Below are 15381 nucleotides of genomic sequence, written 5' to 3'. Positions count from 1 at the left end.
TGCAGTGGGACCTAGCTGTACAGAGTGGGTTGCCTGGCTCTCACCCACTCCCGGAGGCCTCCCTCAGAGCAGTAGGCTGGCATGTGTGCATAAGCATGTGTGAACGTGAGTATGTGTGCGTGTGCGTGAATTTGCGCCTGAGCCTCCGGGAGCGAGAGGAACACGCCGCAAGCTGTCGGCAAATCCTGCCAATGCAGAAAGGGTAATTGTCACACGCAGTGCCAACAGACAGATCTCGGGCGGATTCATTTGGTTTTGTTTTGTGGTTATTTTCTTTTTTTACAACTTTAAATACGGAATATAAATAAATTTTAAAAAATAAAAGGAAAGCCCCCAAAAATATAATCACCGACTTTACAAACTGAAGAAAGCAGATTTGGGAGACAGCAGGGAAGAGGGGAAAGTGCAGAAGAAGGTGGATAGGGAGGTGGGAGGTCAGACCCCACCCCTAGGGGGCCCTGGGGATCTTTTCCCTTTTCTCCCCCACTCCCAGCCCAAGAGCTGGTTTCCTGGGAGGAGCCACCAGATCCGGAACTCAAAAGGATCTAAGAGGAGGGGCGTGAGCAGGGGCATGGAGCAGGGTTGCCCCGTCCCTTGGAGACATTCTCTTGGGCTTTTCACACCTGCCTGAAGGGAAGACTGCTTGAGCTGAGGACTTGGGGTAATGGAGGCCACATGGACAAATGCTGCCTCCCTGCCCCTCACCAAGGGCTTACTCCTGTCTGACCACTCCAAATCGTGGGCTGGGTCATAGACACAGCCAGTCCACACAGAACCTTCGTGTCAATTAGGAAAAGAATCCCTCCATTTGCCAAAAAATTGTCATAATAAATACACAAATTGACCACGTCTATGGTGTGTGTGAACTGTGATCCCCACATGCAGTGCCCTTGTGTAGTGCACACCCTGTACAACCTTACATGGCAGTCTTGGCTGGCCTGGGATACGATGGGCAGGCACCCTGCTGCCCTCTGGCCCCTGGTTTTCTGTCCTACAGAACAGTGACTGGGGTTATCTGGGGCTTCAATATGGGGTCCAAGAGCCCCTTGGTGGCACAGATAAGGGAGGAGACACAGGATGGAGGTAGAGAGATGAAATGGGAAACAGTGAACTGGGGTGGGAAGTGGGAGGAGGCGGTGGATGCCTGGGTCACCACCTACATCCACCTTCGAAGCAAACTTCATCCCTAACCCGTCTGAGAGAGCACTTGACTGCCTGGTGCTCTGGCCACACCTGCCCAGAGGAGTCCACGTCTTCCAATAATTCAAACATATTAAATGAAAAGAAGCCACTGTGAGCAGAGGTGACCAAGGGGAGACGACCGGGCCTGGGCACCGCAGGAGGAGTTCTCTCCAGTCTATGCTCCCCACGTGGTCTCAGCCACAGGAGTATAAGCACCCTGGCCGGCCTGGGGGTGCTCGCATCAGAGCTGGCTGGGGGTCTGGGGACCAGGTGGGCCATGCTGAGAGGTCCTCAGGCCCACGTGCAGGGTTTCAGGCTAGTCCACAGCACTGGGGAAGGAAGCCCCTTTCTCCCAACAGCGACCCCATCAGTCTCTCTTGCACTTCTATCCCATTTTTGCCAGGTCAGGAGAGGAAGACAGCGATGGAGTCCAAGTCCTTTGTTTCCTTCTCGAGCTTCTTGGCAAGACGCTGGAGGCCACTGAGGGAAGACCCACTGGTGGAAGGGTGGACAGACGCGTGGAGGGGTGGGGGAAGCACCATTGGCCGTCCGAATCAGGCATCGAGACAGACGGACGAGGGGAACAATATAATCACTCCAAGGACCCCATGGGGGCAATACAGCAAATACCATATTAAATAACCCTGTAGGCCAAGCAGAGGGACATGGGGGTCAGAGACAGCCTGGGGCTCCATCCCACGCTCACAGGCAACCAGGGGCAGGGTTGACCAGCTGTCCCTGATTTCCAGCAGCACTCAGGACTGGGAAGTATGAGGTTTAGATCTCCCAATTCCTTTAAGATGTACTGGGACACAGCTGAGTCAGGGCCTCCCCCAGCCCCTTACCCAACCTGCCCCATGAAAAAACTTGACTGATAACTGGCAAGAGGGGATCATGGCTTAGAGCCTGGATTTTGTAGGGGAACTGTTTCTCTCCCTCACCCCTGCCTCAGCCCAAGCCCAGGCCGGGGAGAAGGAGCAGAGTGCTGGCCCTCACCTGCCCACACTCTCCTGCAGATGCCCCTAGGCTCCGAGGGTCTCCTTCAGTGCCGTCTTGTCATGCGTGTGCTTGAACTTCCGGTGCTTCCCCTTGGGGGGCCGGCGGACTCGCACCGTCCGAATGGTTACCCGAGTTTGGGGTGTCCTGGCTGCTTGAGAGAAAGAAAGGTCTGGTTAGCAGGTGGATGAGACCGGCAGAGGTCGGGGCATGTCAATGCCCCCTTGATCAAGGCCTGCCACAGACCTCTTCAGATCCTGCAGGCTAAGGGGGGGAGTCTGGGACCAGACCTTCCAGGTTTGGATCCCAACTCCACTGCTCACCAGCTGCACCTGAGGAACAATGACTGAGCCATTTTACGCCTCTGCTTCCCCATCTGTGAAATGGGGATAATACACTGTCCACTTCATAGGACTAGTGGAAGGAATAGTATGCTGGCCAACACAGAGAGGAACAGATGAGTTCTGGCCTCAATTTATTTGTCATTATCCAACCGACACTGGCCCTTGTTTCCATGCCCTTGAACCTGGCCTGGACTTGACCTCGTTAACCAATATAAGGAGGCAGACTGGTACTGGCCAGGTTCAGACATGAGCCTCAAGAAGGCCTGGCAGCTCCCACCTTTGCACTTTGGGGAACCCTGTGCCTCCACATAAGAAGTCTGGTTCCCCTGCTGGGGATCCCAACGTGGAGGCCATGGGGTGAGGAGAAGCCCCGGACTTCAGGGAGAGGGACAGAGGGACAGAGGCCCAGCCGTCCCAGTGCAGCCTCCAGATAACTGACTGCAACCATAAGAGATGCCAGCAGGCCCACCCAGCTGAGCCCAGGCAACCCACAGACCAGAGAACAGAAAATGGCCATTGTCTTAAGCCACTAAGTTTAGAGAAGAAGTGATCAGCAAAAACAGCAGCTGCTCTCATTCACCTGTTTCTTTCTTCCCCAGTTTGACCTCCTACTGAGGTTTCCTCCTACCCACTTCAGCCCCTTCTGGTCGGTCATGGGATGTGGAAGCCACTAGGCTTTGAGCATAAGCACACCTCCCACTAGGGACCTGGTCCTCTCCCCCACTGCAACTGTGGTCTACCTGGCCCTCACCACCAGCACAGCAAGGTGGGCCAGACCACCGGCATCCGAACTGGGCTCTGCCAGGAGTTAGCTGGAAGCTTTGAGGAAAGCCATGCACACTCTCTGCCTAAATTCCCATACCTTTAAAACAGAACAGCTGCCCTGGCCTCCTAGGGTTAGGAGATAATGCGTGGAAATCACCAGAAACCCTTAGCTAACACTTACCATGCACCTGGCAAAGTTCTAAGCCTTTTCCTCCTCACAGCAGACAGACATGTGAATAGTTAACAGATGAAGAAACCGAGACAGAAAGTCTGGAATTTTAACCCAGGGATCTGCCTCTGGAATCCATGCTTTCAATCACTGGACTGTAAATCACTGTGCCTAAAAGTCTTGACCAAGGTTAGCACTTCACTTCTATCTCTCTTCCTCCTGGGCTGCTAGGAAGACAGCCTGGAAATGAAAGTTTTCTCTGCCAAGCTCAAGGCCCACCTCTTCCTGGGAGCCTTCGGAGTTTCCCCCTTAGCTCATCCAGCTCTCTGGGGGCCAACACTTGACCTTCCACCTCACAGACACAAGTCCCCATGAGGCACTTATCCCTGCAGCAAATGCGAAATTTAGGGACTCAGGTGGGTCTCAGATCCTTCTTGAGGGAGGCTGCCCAGGGGGGCCACTGAAGGGCCAGAGACCGAGCCATCAGCAGGCACTAGGTTGGGCAAAGCCTGAGCAAGTTCAAGGTCATCACTCAGCTCATAAGTGACAGAGCAGAGATTTGAGCCCAGGAGGCCTGACACTGACCATCACATGAGCCATACTGCCAGCCGAACTGTCCCCCAGGGCCAAAGTGCTGAAGCTAAAATGGCAAGACCTACATAGCAAGTGGCTGAACATGCCTCCTAAGAAACTGGTTTAGAAAATCCTATGAGACAAAGGCAGGGAAGAGAACCCCATTCTAAACATAAAGAAGAATATAATTTTTCCTGAATAGAAAGCACTCTCCATAGTTACTCTACAAGTAATGTACAGCACGTCAGTTTGAAGCTGTCAAATTATCGCCCTTTCCCAGGGCATCCCTGCCTCAGCTTGGCTCTGAGAGCAGGAGGAAGAGGCTGACATGGCTCTGCCTTCAGGGAGCTTGTTAGTAAGAAATGACAGTGAGATTGTCCTGCCCCCTAACCAAAGAAAGTTACTGAAAATCAAAACAGTCACTTGCATGGATTTTTTTTTTAATGCTTATCTAATACTATTGCCAGGAGAAACATCAACAACCTCAGATATGTGGATGACACCACTCTAACGGCAGAAATTGAAGAGGAACTAAAAAGACTCTTGATGACTGTGAAAGAGAGTGAAAAAACTGGCTTGAAACTCAACATTCAAAAAACTAAGATCATGGCATTCGGTCTCATCACTTCATGGCAAATAGAACAGGAAAAAGTGGAAGCAATGACAAATTTTATTTTCCTGGGCTCCAAAATTTCTGTGGATGGTGACTGCAGCCATGAAATTAAAAGACGCTTGCTTGCTCCTTGGAAGGAAAGCTATGACAAACCTAGACATCATATTAAAAATCAGAGACATCACTTTGCTGACAAGAGTCCATATAGTCAAAGCTATGGTTTTTTCCAGTAGTCATGTACGGATGTGAGAGCTGGACCATAAAGGAGGCTGAGTGCCAAAGAATTGATGCTTTCAAATTGTGGTGCTGAAGAAGACTTGAGAGTTCCTTGGACTGCAAGGACATCAAACCAGTCAATCCTAAAGGAAATCAACCCTGAATGTTCATTGGAACGTGTGATGCTGTTCACATGTTCACTTCAGCTTCAGTGATGCTGAAGCTCCAATACTTAATGTGAAGAGCTGACCCGCTGGAAAAGGCCCTGATGCTGGGAAAGATTGAAGGCAAAAGGACAAGGGGACGGCAGAGGATAAGATGGTTAGATAGTATTACCAACTCAAAGAACATGAATTTGAGCAAACTCCGGGAGATAATGAAGGACAGGGAAGCCCAGTGTGCTTCCTTGGGGTTGCAAAGAGGCAGACACAACTCAGTGACTGAACAACAATCCTATTAACTTAATGAGTCTCATATAATCCTTACTTTTCTCTGAGGAAGAAAAGATAGCACAATACAGTCAAAAGAACCCCAAACTAGACGTTCCAAGACCTGGGTTCCAGGCTCAATTTTGCTGCTGTGCAACCCTCATTAAGTCCCTTAACCTCTCTGTGCTCCAGCAGCCCTATTAGTAACACAGAAGGAGGGACTTGTAAGGTCATCTCTAGCTCTAAAATTTTTAAATACTTAAAAAGAAGAAATGAGCCAGTGACAGCTGTCAGGGTGAGAGAAGAGCCAAGAACAAAACAGAATACCTGAATTCTAGTTATGCCCCTGTCTGAAACTGGCTGTGTGGCCTTGGGCAAGACCTCGGCCTATCTAGGCCTCAGGCATCTCTTCCATATAATGTAGAGGAGGCAACTGGACCAGATCATTTTTTAGTCCATTTCAATTCAAGTCAAACTGCATGCATGCATGCTTAGTCATTTTGGTCTATCCAACTCTTTTGACCCCACGGACTGTCGCCCGCCAGGCTCCTCTGTCCATGGGATTCTCCAGGCAAGAATACTGGAGTGGGTTGCCATTTCCTTCTCCAGGGGATCTTCCTGATCCAGGGATTGAACCTGCATCTCTTATGTCTCCTGCATGCAGGAGGTTCTTTACCAATAGTGCCATCGGGGAAGTACATGTAGTTAAAATCTCTCTGGTGATTTTCCCCCACTGCCCCTAATTCCTTCATCAAGGCTACAAGGGAAAAAAAGCGGGGGGGGGAAGGCTACAAGGAATTAATTTGATTTTTCATTTCCAGGACAAGTTGTCAAATATCTGGATATGATATATGCATGGGGTGTTCTCTTATCCAGGTCATGGTTCCTCCCACCGTTTCATGCACTCATAAACAAAGCAGGGGGCTGTGGTAGCAAGACAGGGAGGGGGGCTGCCCTGGACGGGAGGCCAGCAGACCTCTAGAAGGAGGTGACTTCTGACCTTAGACCCAAGTGAGGAATAGGAGCTAGGCTTGGGAAGAGCTAGGAGATGTGAATTTCACCCAGACGGACATGTGCAAAGGCCCTGAGGCAGAAACTTAGCTGGCCACTCAATAAGACCACCCTGGCTGGGCTGGCATAAGTGAGGGGCATTGGTTGGAAACAAGGACAGAGCGCCAGCTGGGGGCTACATACTCGCATAAGCCCTCTCAGGCAGGGGAGGACTCTGGACTGTTGTCAGCGCTATGAAAAGCTTCAGGTGAATTTAACCAGGGGCATGCCTGATCCAATTCTCCCTGAGTGTCCCCAGCAGCTGCCATAGGAGAAGGGGGCTGCGGGGCTGAGCAATGAGAGGCAGACCTTGGATGAGCAGTTACCTCGCTGCTCCTGGGAACTCCCCGGGGTTCGGGTCACGGCTCGAGCCACCACCGTCTCACACCTGCACGCCAGGTGGTCCACCAAGGTGACGGTGGCCTTCTTAAAGATCTTCTTCTTCCGCACGATCTCAATCTTTTTCACCTGGAGGACAGAACCCCCAAAGTGCCTCTGAAGGGGACCACATGGGCAGGGGCCCGAGGGAGCCGCCTGCCTGCTCAGTATCCCCTGAGGTCATCTTTCCTCGAAAGCCCAGAGGGCGGCAGGGCAGGCGCTTCAGCCTGAACAATGGCAGGACTTTGCCCTCTGCCCTCATAGCTTTTCCATCAAAACAAGCCCTCCCCACCTGGCCTCCGGCAGTCCCCTTAGGATCCCCCAGAGAGGGAGAAAGGCATTTCCGGGTTGAATGTGGGGCCTGTGGTATCCTCATTCCCTGAGCGCCAGCCAAGGTCAGGGGCTGCGGCAGAGGCGGGGAGATGGTTGTCTGGAAGGAAGCAGGGGGAGGCTTTATCCAGGAGGGAGGCGGGAAGGGGGAGGTCAGCTGTCAGGTGTCCATCCATAGAGTTGGCAGGGCTGGGGACAGCAGATATCATGGCGGTGGACGCCGGGGTGGAGAGTGACATTGGCCATCTTGGGCCCAGGGCCCAGACTTGAAATAGAAGGGGGACACAAGAAAAGGCCGTGGCTGACCACAGGGGCGGGGAGCATGGTGAGGAGGCAGAACACTTGGCAAGAGGAGATAGGGGTCACCTGTCGGTCCTGGGCCCTGGGGAGGTGTGCCGTCCACCCAGCAGCTGCTGTGTGGCAAGGCTGGCCAGAGGGGTGCGGAAACCTTTCCACGTGAATCAGAGACTTCTCTGGCCCTGCCCTGCCCTGTGGAGCTCCAAGGACGGCTTCTGCTCTAAAATTTCCCTTGAATCACAGTGTATACCCAATCTTTCCAGCAAAGGGGCAGGCTTCAGCCTTCTGACTCTCTGCTAGGGGCTGCCCCAGCTCTTGCAGGGCCTGCTGCCTGGAGAGGGGGGTCTTCTGTGCCCCCCTTGGTGAAGACATGACTTGTTGAAGGGAGATAAGTGGGTGCTAAAAATGCTGGGGCACCTATGAGCCCTTCTCTGTGTGGAAGAAAGAAAATGGAGATCCCTGTATAGGGGAGAGCTTTGGGGAAAGCTGAACAGCTGCTCAGAAGATCCTGAGTGTCCGGTATGTTAGGCACCTGTCTGTTGCAGGAACATTTGGCGATTTTATCCACCTGGGGGCTTGTCTGTGGCCATGATCACCCCAGCCTGGGGGGCCTCCCCACGCCTGTCGGCCTTCTCTGGACAGACCCCAGGAGCCCTCCGGGAAGGCCTCTGCACCCGCCCCCAACCCCATTCCGGGCTGGGCGAGGGCTGCGCACCTGCACCTTCCGATCCTGCACCTGTGTGGGGCGGCACTGCACGTTGCGGTTGTTGCAGCAGCCGGAGCAGCGCTGCACCTCCACGCAGGGTGGCCACACCAGGAAGTTAGCATTGGTGCGGTCTATGAGGCGCCGCGAGATCTCAAACACCTCCGTGCGCGTCTTGCACTCCGCAATCACGGCTGGCTCTGCGGCGACCGTCGGGGAACCTGGAGGGAGCAGGGACCTCCTTCAGCGGGGGTGGACCTGTCCAGAGGCCCCCTGGCCGGTAGAAAAGCCCAGGGCCGAGCCCTTGTAGGACTGCTCGCCTTCAGAAGCAGGCAAGGCCCGTCCCACCTCCTGCAACCCCGGGTTGGAAGGTTACCAGCCATGGGCCTCGGGCAGGCTGCTGATGGGCTCGAGAGCTCAGTTTCCCCATCTCCAAAATGGGGTTGAGGAGATCTACACCCTAGAACCACTATAAGGGTCAAGTTAGATCGTTCTGAGAGTGCTGATCTGTGCTACATGTCAGTTCCTCCACCATTTTATTCTACGATTTCACACATTTATAAGTTTGCCCAGTATGTGGCCCTTACTTGTGTATTACCTTACATTGCTGTTTACACTGTAATATAGTCTTATCTTGTTGCTTTTTTCAAGCCTCAGTTTCCCCATCTGTGAAATGGGACAATAACTCTGCCTACCCTGCACTTGCCAGTTGAACAAGTAATGGGAGTGAAACTTGGCCTGCAGCAGACTGACAGTCAGTGCTGGGGCAACCGCCATCTGTCATTCACATACAGAGGGACTGAGGCTCTGAGAGCTAAGTTAGCTGCCCAAATTCACAGAGTAAGGAAGGAAACCCAGGCCACTTGATTCTTATATGGCAGGGCCCCAGCCTCAGTCTACAGCGTTTGGGGACCGTAGGCAGACAGTGAGGAGGAGGGGCTTGGAATGGGCACCTGCCTCCCTAAAAATGCTGCTGTGGGACCCAGTGACCTATATCCTCCTTTGCCTGATGCGCATCACCCCTTGCTGGCTGTGTGACCTCAGGCTGCTTCTTCACCCTCTCTGGGCTCCAGTTTTCAACTCTGTAAAATGAGGTCAATAATATCTGCCTCCCTGGTGGAACTAATGAACAAATGAGGGTTTGAAAGAACTATACCGAGAAAAGAGTGTGTGTTGGGGGAGGGGAGAATGATGACTCATCTCCTGGATAGAGGGTATTTAAGGATGGCTACACACTTTTAGCTCCACGCCTTCTCAAGCGTCAGGACGAAGAAGCCGGCCCTCCAGCCTTGGCTGGCCATGTCCCCAGTTCTCTGTCCCCAGCTCCCACCTTTGAGGGGCCATCACCCTCAGTCTTACCTAGGCTCCTTCTCCCACGGGATAAGCTCTCGAGCTCGCCTCCAGAATGGGACCGGGTCAAATTCAGGTCCAATTCAGCCCCGTCTTCATCTGTAGGAGGAGGTCAGACACACTGAGAACTGCCGGACCAAGGCCGGAATCTGATGGGGATTCCAGGACAGGTGGGAGGATTGCTCCCCTCCCCCACCCCCACTGGACCACCACCGCTCCAGGGAATAGTGTCCCCTTCTGGCTCCCTGTACACCCGAGGGTCCTAGCTCTGAGGAGGGGCCCCGCCAGGCAAACAAACGCCAGGGTAGCCGCAGGGCTCAGAGGGTGGCGGGGCCCTTGACTGCATCGCCAAGGGATCGTCAGCCCCACTCCCGGCCCTTCCACCACATATTTGGACAGAACCCATGTCAATGGAGTTAAAAATAACCCATCCCCTTTGCTACTGTAAGAGAACCCTCCTTGGCCTCCAGGGCAGGGTGAGGACCCAGAGCTCTGAAGGCCAGTTTCCAGTGCCCCTCCGCCCAGCGTTCCCACAGGAAGTGCTGAATGGAGAAATTCCCAGCATCCCCAGGGGGGACCAGCATGCCCTGGACACAGCCCCTCCAGAGCCCCGGACAATGGCGCAGTTGGGCGGGAGAGAGAGAGGGAAGGCGAGGGGTGGGGGTGGGGGCCAAAGACCGAGAGAGGGTGGAGAGCCAGGTCTGCTGGGGTAGGGGCGCCCGTGCCCTGCCCCCTTTCAGGCACGAGTCTCTCTCTAGGCCCCAGTCTTTCACTGTGTTTATATCTCTCCCTCTAACCTTGTGCCCCGTGTCTGCCCTCAGCTGTCCATTTACTCCTAAAGTCACAAACCACAGCTCCCTTCTCGAGCCTGTGCGGCCCTCACCTCGGTGTCATCAGCATGCCTTGAAGGCATCTCTCTCTCTAGCAATGGCAGCCTCACCTCGGTGTCATCAGCATGCCTTGAAGGCATCTCTCTCTCTAGCAATGGCAGCCGGAAGCCGCTGCAGGAAGTGAGGGCTGCAGAGGACTCGGAGCTCCATGCTGAATTGTGGGCAGCCCCTTCTACCTCTCCGATGGTTCAAGGGTCAGCAAATAAACCACGAGGACATGGAGGACAAGCTCCTGCCCGCTTCACACAGCACCTCATCTCTTTTCCTCTGTCTCCCCAGCCCTCGCTCATCCGTGCAGGCTCCCGGGGGGTCCTGTTCAGAGGAGACCGTGCCCTAACTGGTGCCTTTCCGTCTAATCTGCTGCTCCTGCGTCAGCGTGTCTGTCTGTCCTTCTCACTCCCTTCCTTTCTCTACCATCTCCGGAATGTCCCTGGTGGGGATGAGATGGGGAAAAGATGTGCTTTGTGGAAAGGTTAAGTTGATTAGGAAAAAAATAGCCACATGGTTGCCTTGAAACAGGCCCACTATTGAAAGGTTCATCTCGGAGATCCCGACCCCCACCAGGGGTACGTAGGGGCTGCCCGAGGGTGGGGGCCAAGGGCCTTGGAAAGAAACAGCAGAAAGGCTAAATTTGGCAGTTGCCCCATTGTGTTGACCAGGGCTGGCCAGTCGGGCATGGGGTGAGGGGTGTGGGAGACGTGGGGTGGGGGGCCTGGTGAACAATAGGTGGGCCCAGCTGGGTCCCCCTCCCGCGTGCCTCGCCAGCCCCCGGCATAGGCGGGTTTGAAAGGGCCCGAGAATGCTTTTGAGAGGGAGCCAGGGGCCCAACGGGGAGAGGAAACAAAGGCAGGAAATGCTGTCCCCCGTAGATAGCAGTCTGGGCAAGGATTACAAAGTGACAAAGAGACAAAACCCCAGAGGGAAGGGGAGCTGGGGGTGCAGGGGGGGTGCCGACCAGGGCTCCAGGGAACAGGCCAGAGGTTAGAATAGAAAGGAATTTGCTCTGAAGACAGCGTTTATAAATACATTCCCGACCCAGCCCGTCAGCCCCGCCACGTGTGTGCCACCAAGCACGTGCCCATGCGCTGGGAGCGCTCTTGGGCATGGGCAGGGCTGCCCATTGGTCCAAGCCAGGTGTCCCCAGGAGACCTTGGGAGACTGGGCCCTCGGCCAGAGGGGCAGGGAGATGGCTCCTCCCGCCCCATCCTCCCTGGTTGAGTCTACACCTGGATAGACATTCAGCAGATGCCCTGGGCACCTTCTCCCCGCCCCCTCCTCTTGGGAACCCGTCCTCTGCACCCCCGCCAGAGCCACATGTACCAGCCACATGTACCAGCTTCGTTTGCCATGCCCCACGTCCCAGGTAGCAACCTCCCGCCTACTCAGGCCTGCCCTGGACAGGTGTGGCCAAGCCCTCCCAGGCAGCCACGGGCCTCTGGTCCTCTGGATGTCAAGGAAGAAGGCGTGTCCTTGCCCGGCCCCTTGCAGCTCCCCAGGACTCAGCGAAGGGCCAGAGCACTGGGTGAGGATTCAATTTACCTACGGAGTCTCCATGCAGCAGGCGCTGGAGGTCATCGAAGGAACGGATGGAGTGGTCACTCAGCATCTTGTAGAGCTCCTCGGGAATGGGGTCTCCCTGCCAGGCAAAGACGAGGGGCCAAGTGAGCTGAGAGCCAGGGCTTTCCAGCCATGGCCCTCTTCCTCCCAGCACACACACACTCCCTCCCATGGGAAGTTCCCGCAGGGCCCCTTGGCCAAGGGCAAGTGGATAGCCAGGATGAAGGCCTGTGGGGTGGGGTGAGGGCAGATTCCAGGCTGGACAACCAGGAGCACAGAACCCTGGGACCAAGTCTCTAAGACCCAGCTCAGATCTGTGTCCCTCACCCCAAACAGACCCCAGCTTGCTTTAAAGTTAGATTTGACCGTATGTATCTGTTTCCCCTTGAAATCCATATTCTTGCCTGGAGAATTCCATAGACAGAGGAGCCAGGTGGACTAGAGTCCATGGGGTCGCAAAGAGCCAGACATGATTGAGCGACTAACATACACACACACACGCACACACCTGTCTCCCCATCACACTACAGGTTCCGGAGGCTCCAACAATCTGATTTCTCTCTGCTTCCCCTCCACACCTGACAGCTAAAGGCAGACAGCATTTGTCATGGGAGATCGAATTATCCCCACTGGACAGATGGAAAAGCAGTGGCTCCCATGGCTGATTCATGTCAATGGATGGCAAAACCCATCACAATATGTAAAGTAATTATCCTCCAATTAAAATAAATAAGTTAAAAAGAAAAAAAACTCAAAAAAAAAAAAGAGGCTCAAAAAGGTGACATCCTTTGTCAGAGTCCTATAGCTGATTATCAGCAGAAGCTGCATTCAAATCTAAGTCTTTATGATGGCAGAGCCCGTACTCCCAGCCTCCTGGGTATACAAGGTGTTTAATAAGTGCTTGAAGAGCTGGATGGTCTCAGGAGGCCACATGTACTTGTCTTATCTGTTTAGTCTCTCACTCAGAAGAGGAGAGAAGGGAATCCTCAGCTATGGCCAGGAAACCTGAAAGTTCACCCGTGCCCCATGCCCAACCAAACCCTATTTTTAGAGCCCTCTGGCCTGCCACCAAAAACACTTGAAACTTAATAAGCACTTTAACAGGCCCTGTTTGAAGCTGGGCTTCCTCCAGGGAAATCACAGGTCCCACAATAACATGACAGCAGCCCTCATAGGAAGGTCATGGCCACGTCCCCCACGGTCCAAGGAGACCTGAGGGGCTGACGGCAAAGGTCTTAAGAAAGAGGTGATGGCAGAACAGAGGCTGAAAAGCAGACTCTGACCATCAGCATCTCTGGGCAAAGATGATGCTCTGCGCAAGATCGGCTGCAGGTCCGAACTCACATCCCTGCAGACAACACACGCACGTGCACGTGCAAGCACACAGAAGGGCCCTGTCTTGTGCGAGGAGCCCCAGGGAGGGCATCAGCAGACCAGGCTTACTACTGCCTGACCTTAGGTTATACAATTCCCACCTCAGTTTCCCCAGATTAAGACGAGAGGTGCTCCTGCTCCAGCTAGTTCCCTACGTTCCAAGGACTGGAGTGCTAAGGGGTTCTGCACAGGCTGTCTTGAGAAAGAGCTGCCTTCTCCCTGCCTGACAGGTGAAGGAGGTCATCCTGCCTTGTGGCCAGTCCCAGGGATGGTCCCAGAAAGGTTTGTTAGGAGCCTGGTGATTGATGAGGTTTTAGCCTCCCCCAAAGCTCCATTTCCTCATCACTTGCAGCCCTGGACACTGGAGTCAGCCCTGGAACCAGAAGACCCAGGATGGAGCACGGCCATGCTTTTAAAGCAAATTCCTTAAGAGCCTTGAGCTCAGTTGCTTCATTTGAACGTGGAGTGTATAATCCTGCCCGGTGCCTAGGGCTGTCGGCAGAGAAGCATGAAGGTCTAGCAGTTAAGCCTGGCTGGAAGCTCGGGTCCACGACTGCACAGCCGGGAAACCAGATGATACGCGTGTGAGATGGAAAGGATATCAACTCGGTTGGCCCGCACTTGCTTTTCCCATCTCCAGCCTGCCCTGCCTCCTCCCACCCAGAGAGACCACGCCTTTGTTGGTCTCCAGATGTGAACACAGGACCCAGTTCGTGCAAGGGAAAGCACGGGCTGATCTCCAGTGAAGCCCAAAGCAGGCCATGCCGCCTGAGGGTTCTGTCTGTCTCAGAGTGAGTAGTCCAAAGAGCTGGATTCCCCCTCCACAGCTACTGACCGTCCCGTGAACTCAGGTTGGCCACCGCCCCTCTCTGGTCCTGGCTCTCATCTATGAATAGAAGGGGTTGAAGACACTTGATTCAGTTCTCATCCTGCCTGGGGGTGGCTAGAGAAGCAGGAGAGGGAAGCCAAGGGTGGGGTACCCAGCCAGGTCTCCTCGGCTTCTTGTGGAGTAATGATTCATAATTCCCCAGGAGAGGGGCCCAACGCCCAGGCCCGAATGGCACATAGCACTCATACCAAGATCTCCTTGCCCCCTAGAGCACCGGCTGCAGCTGCCAGCGATGGCAGAGCAGGCAGGTCCCCAAACCAGCCTAGCAGATGCTCCTGACTCGGCTAATGATGCCAAGAAGATGCCATCTCATGGAAGCAAACCTCCCAGCCTGAGAGAGAGACTGGGGAAGTGGGAGAAGCACACAGTAGGTGCTCAATAAATGCTGGTAAAATGCATGAAGGACTCTCCCCCTCTCTCTGGGGTTCCCTTCTGCATGATTCTCCCACCCCATCCACCAGGAGGACCACTCCCCAAGCACCCTGCCTCCTAAAGAGTCTACTTTTTTCCTAAGCAGAGAGGTGATTCCTGCATGTGCTTTCTGTAATTTGGCCACCAGATGCCCAGAATGCCCTGAGAGCTCCTGGATTTGATACTAACACCACAGCTAATGTCTGTGAAGTGCTAACCACAAGGCAGGCACTGAACTAAATGCTGTATCAATGACCAAACCCAAGAGGCTGGTGCTGCTTTTATTCCCATCTTCCAGATGAGGAAGCTGAGGCTCAGAAAAATGAAGTAAACAGCTACAAGTCTACACGACTCCTAAGAGGCAGAGCAGAGCCCCCTCTCCCAACACCACGGAGGTGCTCCTCGGTTGCTGTCGGCTCCCTACCCTGTGTGTGTCATGAGCGGTGGTTCTCAATCAGGGGCGAGTGGGCCTCCAGGGGACACTGGCCATGTCTGGAGGCATTTTTGGTGGTTACAAATAGAGGAATGCTGCTGGTATCAAGTAGGTGGAGGCCAGTGCAGCTGCTAAACATCCTTCTATGCACAGGACAGCCTCCACAATACAGGATTCTGTGGCCCCAAACATGCACAGTGCAGAGACGGAGAAGCTCTGTAGTAGACAAAAAGGCAAAGGCTTCAGCTGTCACGGAAACCTGGGTTCTTGGAGTAAGTATTTTATTTATTTATTTGTTGGCCTTGTGGCATACTGGATCTTAGTTTCCCCACCAGGGTTCAAACCCATGCTCCCTGCAGTGAAAGAACAGTCTTAACCACTGGATCACCAGGGAAGTCCCGGAGTTAAGTCTTTTAACAACCTAAAACCTCAG

At 54.0% G+C, this 15381-nt stretch overlaps 1 protein-coding gene across 3 annotated transcripts in view; it reads right to left on the bottom strand.

The window, feature by feature from the left end:
- Positions 1-233: 233 nt before the first annotated feature.
- The window catches only part of PDGFB (platelet derived growth factor subunit B), a 21016-nt gene continuing 5868 nt past the window's right edge, over positions 234-15381 (bottom strand). Inside the window, exons 2-7 of one of the 3 annotated variants that reach the window (XM_070371552.1) lie at positions 11824-11920; positions 9404-9493; positions 8057-8265; positions 6663-6804; positions 2179-2332; positions 234-1677 (exon numbers count right to left, since the gene is read on the bottom strand). In XM_070371552.1, coding sequence (XP_070227653.1) covers positions 2205-2332; positions 6663-6804; positions 8057-8265; positions 9404-9493; positions 11824-11920 — 666 coding nt within the window. In that variant the 3' untranslated portion in view covers positions 234-1677; positions 2179-2204. Of the gene's footprint in view, positions 1827-2178; positions 2333-6662; positions 6805-8056; positions 8266-9403; positions 9494-11823; positions 11921-15381 lie in introns of all 3 variants that reach the window. The other 2 variants (XM_070371551.1, XM_070371553.1) reach the window with 2 other exon arrangements.

This window comes from Bos mutus, chromosome 5 (genome assembly GCF_027580195.1).
Source record: "Bos mutus isolate GX-2022 chromosome 5, NWIPB_WYAK_1.1, whole genome shotgun sequence".
Taxonomy (NCBI): Eukaryota; Metazoa; Chordata; class Mammalia; order Artiodactyla; family Bovidae; genus Bos; species Bos mutus.
This window is presented reverse-complemented; position numbering and strand designations above follow the sequence as displayed.